The 11,599-nt window shown below is 26.6% G+C and overlaps 1 protein-coding gene across 1 annotated transcript; it reads right to left on the reverse strand.

The window, feature by feature from the left end:
* Positions 1-7,934: 7,934 nt before the first annotated feature.
* On the reverse strand, positions 7,935-9,430 carry LOC145832962 (dual specificity protein kinase CLK4-like). The gene is made up of 3 exons (XM_082940165.1): positions 9,345-9,430; positions 8,508-8,658; positions 7,935-8,324 (listed from the first exon to the last, which is right to left on the reverse strand). The coding sequence occupies exons 1-3, from the start codon at positions 9,428-9,430 to the stop codon at positions 7,935-7,937; spliced, it is 627 nt and encodes a 208-aa protein (XP_082796291.1).
* Between the last annotated feature and the right edge of the window lie 2,169 nt (positions 9,431-11,599).

An 11,599-nucleotide genomic window follows, 5' to 3' on the forward strand; every position in this document is an offset into this window, starting at 1 on the left:
CGTACTCCTTAAACATAACCCTAACTTACTACCATATAGTTGTTAACTAAAAAGTGAATGTCTTTTTAGGTGGTAATAGTAGGATTAATCTTAATTTGGAATATTATTAATTTTTCGAAGGTGTTATCATTGTAATAATAAATACCTATAACCATAAAATTCGTGTGAGACATGTTAAATAGTCTTTTCTTTTTGGAATGTTTGTTGTGAAGTCTAATAACAGTATCCAAAACTTATAACTTAAATTTGAGTACTGCTAACATTTTGATTTGATGTTATGTTAACACAATATCAATCGAAAACTTTTAATAAAATAAATGCTTATTGTTGTTATTAGGCTGATTTACAACAAATATTCAAAAAAAAAAAGCCATTTTCACATGTCATTCTATAAAGCCACTGCAAATCATACTTGATCTAGTCAGATAAGAGTCTGGCTTTTGTCAGCTAGTCACAGTTGCTTATAATAACTCTATAAAACATTAAATGGTTATCAAAGATTTGCTAGCTTTTAAATACACTTCATAAACACTACAAGTAACAAACAACCAGACTCTTATCTAATTTAGTTATATTAGCATTATCAATCATTACACTATGCTACATAATTCTAAAATATTTAACAGGAAAAACAGTGGTTAATCATTTCTTGTTATGTTTTGAACAGTTCAGAGACATAGACATGCTTGTATATTTTTTCAAAGACTAACTATTACTAAATGTTCAAATACTCTTTGATAAGAATTTCTATGGTGACACTGTCTAATAGTATACCATAAGTTTTTGTTCTACATCATCAAACAGCATTTGTATAATGAAACCAACAAAATAATATTTGATTTAATGCTACACATAGTATCAAGCTGAAGATTAAACAAATACTTGTTTTATAATATCACTATTAAAATTCCAAACAAAGACTATTTTTGAGTACTATTAATACTCCAAAAATTAAGTTTAACACATCAGTACAACATAGCCTTTTTATAAAGATCATACATAGTCAGATAAAGGTCTGGTTTTTGTCAGCTAGTTACATTTAACTTATCATAACTCCATCAACTATAATAACCACTAAATGGTAATCAAAGTAATAATACACTTAAACTTTGAATTTTACTGTTAACTATAAACACTAAAAGTGACTGAAACAAACCAGACTCTTATCTAAATTAGTAATATGAACATACAAAAACACTCAACATAAGTCAGTTGATCAAGCTGCCTTAATGTTGCTTGTGTTCCTACATGTTCACATGTAATAAAGTATATCACTTATACACAAACATTTTACACTATAGTTTTAATTGCTTAGTGGATAAAAACATAATAATAAAACATTTACTTTAACCGTTAATAACAATGTGTCTCTAAAAGTGTGCAAAGATTTAAAATTAACTGCTTAATTTTAAAGCTTGTAGCATTCAGAGTTACAACAAACAAAAAAACAGCTTGATTTTTAGCTCTAAAATTGTAATTGAACATTTTACATTGTAATCTTATTACAGAGATTCATAACACATAAGTTTTGACATATAGAAAAGCTAATGAAGTTTAATAGTAACAGCTTTTAGTTAATTTTGCACACTTTAGAAACTCTATAGGATATTTTATAATCTAAAATTTTCATTGTAATTAATTCATAATTTTATGACTAGCATTTATGAATACCAGGGCTGCCACTCTTCAATTCGAAAACTGTACTCTTTTAACCAAATTTCAGCTTAATTTGAATAAAATTAGAAGCAGCAAAAGCTGTTAATGTACTTTACTTGATATCAATTGAGTTTGAGCACTAATTTACACTAATGATATTCTATATTTACAAAAAAATGACAATATTTAATGAAACAATTAATTTTCAAGTATTTAAAATTGAGAAAGCACTACTAAAAAAATAAGTTTTGGCAGCCCTGAAAAATAATCTTATATGAAATTTATTATCTTAACATTAACTATTTTGTATAACATATAAAGCACTTACCTCAGTAAGAGCAGTAAACCAAGAACAGACCTGATATTCAAATTGCCACAAGAAGGTTAGTGGCTACAAGGGTTGATATAGATGACTGCTGTAGAAATAGAAATGTCCAATTTGTTTGTGCTTAATAAAAACTTTTCAGTGCAACTATGATTAAATAGAAACACATGATAACTCATGTAGCAGACTGCTGATTTGAGACACTTTTTCACCATAAAGGTAAAGAATTTTCTCTGAAATCATGAAAAAAAAAAGATAATTAATCATATGGTAAGAGTAGGAGACTGTTGGTTTGAGATACTTTTTCAACATAAAGAAAAAACTTTCCTCTGAAATCATAAAATATTAGATAATTAATCATATGATCAGAGTAGAATACTGTTGATTCAAGATACTTTCAAAACATACAGACATTATTTACATTTCTTTTCTAGCATAAACAGTTTAAATTTCAACTGTTAAAGACAATGCTAATATTTTTTTCAAACCAAGTAATTTATTTTATGTGTCTGCTTTTAGTACCTTTTATTACTTACAAAAAGGTAAACTCTAAAATGATTTATGAAACTAAAGTAAAAAATGACAAGAGCTGCTACCAGTAACACAACATTTTACTAATGAATGCAATTTCATAAATATTTCTGCAAACAGAATTGAACATGATTATCACAATAAAGTAGAAGTCTGTTGATTTAAGACAATTTTTTAACATACAGGTAAAGACTTTTCTGTGAAGTTGTCAACAAAAAGAAAGTAAAACACAAGATTGTTACTATAAAGTAGAAATCTGCTGATTTAAGACAGTTTTTCAACATACAGGTAAAGACTTTTCTTTGAAGTTGTAAACAAAAAGATAATTAAACACAAGATCATCACTATAAAGTAGAAGTCTGTTGATTTAAATCACTTTGGCAACATGCAGATGATGTAGATTTGTTTTGTGTTCTTTTTTTTCAACAATAAACAGTTCAAGTTTCAACTTTTAAAGACAACTTTGATTTTTTTCATACTAAGTGATTTATACTAAGTGATTGGTTTTGAATTGTATGTGCTTGTACTTAAAGTACCTTTTATAACTTACAAAAACTTATAAAAGGAAAACTCTAAAAATACTTATGTAAAGAAAGTTTAAGTAAAAACTTGATGACCTACCACTCCTATGAAAACTTTCCTAAAATGAATTGCAATTTCTTAAAAAATTTCTGCAAACAGAATTTTTGTATAATTACGTAACAAATAAATCTTGTGCAAAAAATTCACTTGGTGACATTCACGAGTTCTCTCTTCTCTCGCTTTGATAATTTTAAGCTAATTTTAAACTTTTAGCTATACTTTTTTTAAACCTTGGTTTTTTCAAAAAAAAAATTTACCATCATGTCGAGCGCCGAATTCTGCTTCAAAAAACACCAAACACTTTATAAAAAGGATGAAAAATAAGCAAAATAGAACTTAAAAACTTCAAAGCTTTGAATTTAAATTTTAAGTTTTGTCAAACTTGTAAAAGGTGTTTCACTTTATCATAATTATTTCAGTATTATTTGTCAAGTTTCACTAAAGTAAAGATTTAACTTTTTTTTGTACTAAAACTTTTTTATGTTTTTCATTTAAAACATAGTGATAAAAATGACCAATAATCTAACACTTTAAGCTAACAGCTAACATTTACATTGAAAGCTACTGAAATCTAGTTGATAAAACTTATTGATTAGTGTAGTACTTATTTATAAATTAATGCTTAACTCTAGAATTAAAGAGAACATTTAGTTGCAATAAGTATGAGAATACACACTTATACAAACACCAATGTTTAGCTTAACTTTACAAACTTTAATGGGACGTATCAAAACACTAACAATGCTGTTAAGCAAAGTAAAAAAACGTTAACCTGTTTTTAAACTTTTGTCTATGTTTTTTTAAAACCTTGTTTTACTTTTAAATAAATTTTACCACCATGTCGAGCACCAAATCCTGCTTAAAAAAACACCAAACAGTTTAAAAAAAGGATGCATATAAAAATATTTATAATAGTAAAACGGTTGACTTACTTTTTACTGATCATAGACTTAAGATTTTCTAAATATATTTCCTATTGTTATAAGTATCTAAAATATACATATCTATAAATTATATTTGTTGTAAGCGATTTTTTTGATTTATAACCTGTCTATTTTCAAAGCTACTTTATAAACTTCAATCAATAATAAATATTAAAACTTTTTTATACATATTTTGCGTCATTTTTACAACTTAGCTTAAATTTTTATAAACTTCAAAATATATACTTAATAAACAGATTATTCTACCTTTAATTACGTATTAAAGTTGTATAAAGTATGTAAGAATACCCTTTTGCTTTACAATTAAGAATAACTTTTTAATCTAATAGAGTTAATATTATTTCAATGATTTCTAGCTATATAAGAAGTTAGTTTTGATAGCTCTATATACATATATTGAATGATAATAAAGACTAACATTCTTTTGCTAATACATTTATTAATTTAACTGCTGATAACAGCAAACAGACCGAAAATCAGCTACTTCAACACCCGTACTTAACCCTAAATTATTAAATTAACTTTAATAAAAACATAAATTAATTGTGGTTTATAGTCTTAGAAGGATTTTAAACTTTTAAGTTTGAATCAACTCAAAAACTAACGCTGTCGAATGCTATATAAATAAAGTTTTAATGCTAATCTATCAAAACCATCTTTAACTATCTGTTTGTTTTCCAATTATTTTTAAACTCTATAGTGTACACAATTTCGTTAAACAAAAATGTAAATAAAAAATGAAAACAAATTTTATTTTAAAAGCCATTTATCCGTTTTAAATACAGTGTCACAGCCAGTTGACGAAGTTGATCTACTTGCCCAGGAGACTTGGTGAGAGTTGGTAAAGGAGAATTGTCTTGTTTGACTTGAAAAATCACTAAAATTGACGTCACAATGCTGCCAAGTCACTTAGAATTTAAGGTTAGCCAACATTAGCTTGTAAACTCAAAAAACTATTAAAATAAAGTATATTTCGTCAAACTTTCATAAGTTAAGAGAAAATTATAAGTTTATTAACTTTATCAAAGAATAAGTTATATATATAGTAATTGTAAACTAAGCTAACTAGTTGAAAGCTGAAATAAGATTTATTTTTGTCCGAGGAGTCTCTGGAATTTTAAGCGCAACGAGGTCAGGAAACAATTTAATGTTGGTAACCATGTTAAATTTATCAATGGAAAGCATATGGTTCATACAGGTAACAATAAACGCTAATGTAAACTTTCAGCGATTATTATTACTTGTTCAGCTAAAGTTTTAGATAATGTTCAAGCTAATATGGATTTTACCTCGTTATAGTTTTAAGTTAATAGTATAAGTAGCTTTAAAGTTATATTTTTATAAAATTATTTTGAACTTTTGTTATAGTTTTCTGTGTTTTAGAATTAGTGAATGTTGTTATTATAATAACTTAAATTTTTTAATCAACTTTACGGTTACTGTGTATATAATAATAGTAGTAAAAAAGTACAATACGTTTTTTTCGTACTATGAATAATAAATACAAATATTTTTTTATTTTAAAGCTGAAACACATATACTTATTATATTTATTTAAACAGGTCTAGTATTGACAATTAAACCGAATAATGTTGTCATCATAGCAGACCTGACACTAGGAAAGCTGGAAGTTTTGCCTCGAGACCTGCACCTATTCGATAGGAGGTTTCAAATACAGCAACTGTTAAAATGTTGTCTAATACAATGTGATGCATGATTGAATAAAAAAAAATCAATTAGAAAAATATGTTGTAGTGCGAAGTACATATAAACAAGTCGAACGAAAATTAAATATTATATTGATTGTTTGTATTGACAAACAGTTGTTAAAATTTTAATTTTATCATCAATTAATTTTCAATTTTAAAGTGACAAAATAAGTCTTTACCACTTTGTCTACAAAATGTCTAGAAATCAGCCCTATCGACTTTAAATGATTAGGCCTTTCTTGAAATTAACATTGAGAAAAACTACAAAAAAATTGAAATGAAATAACATTAAGTATATTTGTGAAGACTTTGAAGTATATTTGTGAAGACTTTAAACTTATTTATAAAGGGCTGCCAACCTCTACCTTAGATTTTTAAAAAACTTTTATGTAGCTATAAAATAATTTCAAGTATGAAACAATCGAAATTTACTTTATTTAATATAGCAATAAATTTTATTTTTAAGTATTTTTAATAATTTAAGTAAACTTAGTAGGATTATATTTTTCTGGGCAGTTATATTACCTTTATTGTGTACAGTTTGGTTTGACAGGTGCTACAGCAGAATGCGTGTTTTAAATACAAGTGTTTTGTATCTTACATGATTTACCGATTTGAGTAATTTGTACTCAAAGCAATAATATAAAACTTTTTTAAAAGTTAACCAAGTACAGTAGGTTTTCGCTTAAGTACGTATCTAGTACGTATCTAATTACAACTAATTTTGAACACTGACCTTAAAGTAAACTCTACCAATATGAAATTATAAATCTACAGCTTTTTATGTTTGCTTTTTTTGAACTAGAATATCTTAAATAAAAATTCTTTAGAGCAAGTCTTCTACTTTATTGGGTGTTGTGAATATAAAACTAGTGCACTGCTAAGCTTTAAAACTTTTGTACGCTAGCTATTACATTATACATATAATTCATATTTTTGTTGAACAGTATTAATAAATTGTCTAATATTGTTTCATTTCGTAAATTTAGATAAAACATTTAAGAATTGATGTTAATGAAAAATACGCAAGAAATAAACAATTTAACAGCGGTCATAAAGTTTTCGGAAAAAATTATTACGGCACAGAATCTGAAGTAATACGAGATTTTGTATTACTTCATTCAAATTATAAAACATTACTAAACTTAGTTCAAAATATTTATTATTATATGATAATATAACATAATAAACTTATTATTTATTTTTTAGTGAATAATAAAACATGTTAGCAAAAGGTGTTTTATAAACTGATAAGCTTTAAAAGCTATCAATACAATTAACCTTTTCATATTAAAAGCAAATGAAAAAATAAATGATAACTATTGAAAAGTATATTTTTTATCATGTTTCTGACTAATATGACATTATACTAATTCAATAATGCTGTGAATTCGGACTTATGATGACGTGTTTTGAACTAAACTCTTTTGAAAACCTTTATGTGAGTTGACGTTTGTTTATCAGGTTCACTAATAGTATGTATGGGGTATGATGATGCAATTTCTTATAACTTAAGTTTTGACATTTATTCTCGTAATATAAACAAACTACTGAGTTAATTTTTTTAGTTTGTTATAGAGTTGTTTTTTATTAAAGATAGTTTATTGAGATAGATTAACAATATTATAATGCTATTAGCTGTTAAAAATTATTTATTTATAAAATAAGTTTAACTTTATTTTTAACATTCTGTTAAGTTAACAATATTTTTATAAAAAGTTTTTTTTAAATAGACAATTTATGTTTCAATCCATTTTGACAAGTATCATAAAAAGGAAATAACTAGGATATTTTACTGTTTGTCAGTTCAGACCCTTCAATTAATTTTTGAATAACTTGAACTTTATTACAATATCAGCAAAAATTATGACATTTTCAAAAGTCTTAATTAGTTACTACAAACCATCTGTTTTATTAGTTGAAAATTGAAATTTACCGTAAAATATTACAACTCACTTTATTGTTCTTATTATTATTATTATATCAAGGTTTTATATATAAGTAAATGATAAAAATTTTAGGAAGTCAAAGTGCAAAATAAATAGTAGTGTTAAGATATTGAAAAAAAAAAAAAGCAAATGAATTACTATTTTTATTGAGGTTATTTTTAAAGTAATTAAAAATCCAAACATTCTACTTTTTTAACAGCTTTAAAAATTTAGATCAGATAAAATAACTAATAATTGTTTAGATAAGTTCTTCCAGTTTCACTCTTGTTACTGGATCTGGATTTAGCATGCGAACAATCAATTCAAACAAATCCTTTTCTCCAGCGTCGTTCTTATCAAAATAAGACTCTATCTTCTTAACTTCGCCTTTTATGTATACAAACTCTGGCTCTTTCAAAAAATCTATTTCATTTTCATCTATTGACAACTTTTGACCAACCTTCTTCTTTTTATCATCTTCGGTCAATTTCAAGTTTATCCTCTTGATTTCATGTTCAGTAAATGGAGCAATCATCAAGTGGTTCATCCTGAAAAGTTCCTGAACAGTATCCACCTTGAAAAGTAATTTTCCTGTAAAAAGTTCGAACAAAGTGCAGCCGATCGACCAAACATCGCATGGATACCCGATCTGTTTAAATAAAACTAATGTTAAATTTATAAGTTTAATTACAAGGCAAAACATACAAGTACTTGGTTTATAAGAATATACTTCTTTTGAAGATAATGGCTTACTCTTTTAAAGATATTTATTTATAAGAAGTTGCTTGTTTAAGTAAAGTAGTTTACTTACTGAGTAATCTACTTAAACAACCTTGTGGCCCATTATGACGTCAGGAGCGCGGTACTGAAGTGTTGTTATGACGTCAAAGTTGAATTCTTCCTCCCAGTACACAGAGCCAAGGTCGCACAATTTGATGTCAGGCTTCATGTAAAAATCATTTTTCCACTGGTGGTAGTAATACCTGTTTAACAAAAATGTAAATAAACTACATATTATTTAATCATTAACATTTGAATATTAATAAAGATCTGTATAGTTTAAAATAGAATAACAAATATTTCTTTAGTAAGACGTATAATGGCATTGAAATTTGAGTTAAATTACAAACGATATTAATTAAAACTGCTTAAAGCACGTTTTTTAATAAAATTATACTGTTCACTATAAATATAAAGTTTCATTTAGACCTCAAGTTAAACGAACTATGAGTTACCCCATAATCGAGTATCACAAAATATACTTGAAATTTAAGTTAAATTACAAACGATATTAATTAAAACTGCTTAAAGCACGTTTTTTAATAAAATTATACTGTTCATTATAAATATAAAGTTTAAATTAGACCTCAAATTAAACGAACTATGAGTTACCCCATAATCGAGTATCACAAAATATACTTGAAATTTAAGTTAAATTACAAACGATATTAATTAAAACTGCTTAAAGCACGTTTTTTAATAAAATTATACTGTTCATTATAAATATAAAGTTTAAATTAGACCTCAAATTAAACAAACTATGAGTTACCCCATAATCGAGTATCACAAAATATACTTGAAATTTAAGTTAAATTACAAACGAGATTAATTAAAACTGCTTAAAGCACGTTTTTTAATAAAATACAAATAGAGACCTTATAAGACCAACCAAGCACCTTCTACGACAAATATCGCTCCTACAAAGTACTTGGCTAGTACTGATTTAACTGCTTCTAGAAAAAATAGTACTTCCATCGTTTTTGGTCCTACACGTGGTTATGATCCACCTGGTTCGAGATTTCTCGGAAGTCACCTTCAAAAAAAACCCACACCAGTAATTACAACTTGCTTATGCTCGATTTCAATCGCGTAAACTCCACATTAAGCAGGGTCATAAGAAATCAGCAGTCAGATCACACGCTGTTGGAAGAACTTAAGCAGCAAATAGACCGTAACCTCAAAACGTATGAAAGTCGCTTTGATTCGCTTGATCAAAGTGCAGCTGATAATCAAAACCGTTTTGATAACATTGTCAAGCGCTTTGACTATTTTGATAAACTTCATGATGATGCAAAAGGCGAAAGAAGGCAAAGGTGCGCAACCATTGCAAGTGTGTTACAAGTCGTTTTTCTAATTGCAATAATTGTGTTATTGTCTGTACAGTTGTACTACATTAATCAGCTCTTCTCAAGTTTCTCTGAATAACTTTTATAAATTAATTTCAGACTTCAGACTTGTGATCACCTTCTTTTTCAGTGTCACTTTTATCAGATCTTTTTTTTTATACTCTTTTGATTTATTGTCAATTTTTACCGCCTTAGCTGTTAATTCAGTTATTCGTTTTTAATAAATATTTATAAAATTAACTTTGTTATATTATTTATTATAATTAGTTTAAAAGATAAATAGTATCAGCATTATATATACTAACTATAAAACAAGAAAATAGTTCACAAAAAAAATAGAAATGAAGAAAAGTAACCTACCTTTTAGGAGCTGTAACATAGATGCTAATTAAAGTAAAAATTCTTAGTTATTGAAAATAGTTAAACTAAAAAAATAAGATTAAAAAAGTCAACGAAATTTTGTTAGTTAAAAAGTTTTGCAGTGCGGACTCGAACTCGGGTCTCTGGATTGGAAGGCACCGGTGGTGACCTCTCCGCCATGATTCCACTTGGATACTATTACATTTTCGAGTATACATAACAAAATTATTTTCATAATCGATGTTTTGGCAACTATCAATGAAACTCGAACCCAAAATATTTTATTGGAATAAGCACAATGGAGTTAATTTGAAGCTGTATCAAAAAGTAGTGTATAAATACAACATTAAACAATTTTTGATGATTTTTATACCTTTCAAAGACAGTTCACTTGTTAACACACTATTGCACAGTCAGTTAGTTTTACTATTAATCTAATCGCAACCCTTACCGTTGGTCAGTAATTTTTTTTCTTAACATATTCAAAGAAACTTTTTGGTATCATTGCTCATTTTCCGAAAAAAAAACTGGAAAACTTACAAAAAGTCATAAAAATAACATAAAATCAAAAATTCCTCAACAAAACTTCATTTGAGTCGTTTCAAAATGTTCACAATCTGTTTGTGTGTAGCCACATTTAAAATAAATCAGCTTAAAACTCCAAGGTCGCTTTTTTTTGATCCCATTTTGCATTGGCGTGGAAATTAGAAAATCGGTTTGAGGTAAGGTGAAAGTTTCTTCAAATCATTTAAGTCAACACAGAAAAATTAACACCAAAGCATAACTTTTTTAACAACTTTTCTAACCATATTTTAGTTCTTTGTGTTTGTTTTTAATGAAATTAGAACTATTCTATTCAATTTATGTTTTTTGAATTAAGTTTATTCTATTCGTTGATATTTGTAAATACCTTCTGTTACGGAATTATTGTTTTGAAAACGGAATACTTTTGTACATAGTAAAGTTAAAGAATAATTTAAGATGCTGACTAATTAAACCTAAAATATTGATAAAATTTTATCAACAAAACTGATTACCACCGGACTCGATCTCGCGACCTTCTGCTCACGCATCGGGTCGGCGATCGCTCAACCACACAACCACTTGCTTGTTGACTTCAATGCTGGTATATAAAGTTTAAAAACTTTAGATTTAAATAAGTTCATTTAGTTCTTATTAGTTTACCTTTCTGTAAATTGCTATTATTTTTTTATTTGAAACATATTTACAAAGATAAGACTATTTTTTTTTACACATAACGTTTACGTGAATTTTAATACTTGAAAGTTTTCCATTCAAAAGCTGCATAAGCAGAGCAAGTGTACTTATTAAAGGCAGTTTTGATTTTTGTTGCTTAAATCTAATTTAAAAGAACAAAACTGATTAAATGCTTTGATAATAAGAAAAATTCAGCAAAACTTTTTTTTGTACATTTAAA

The sequence above is a fragment of the Thalia democratica genome, chromosome 4, assembly GCF_965202585.1.
Source record: "Thalia democratica chromosome 4, ktThaDemo2.hap1.1, whole genome shotgun sequence".
In the NCBI taxonomy this organism is placed as follows: domain Eukaryota; kingdom Metazoa; phylum Chordata; class Thaliacea; order Salpida; family Salpidae; genus Thalia; species Thalia democratica.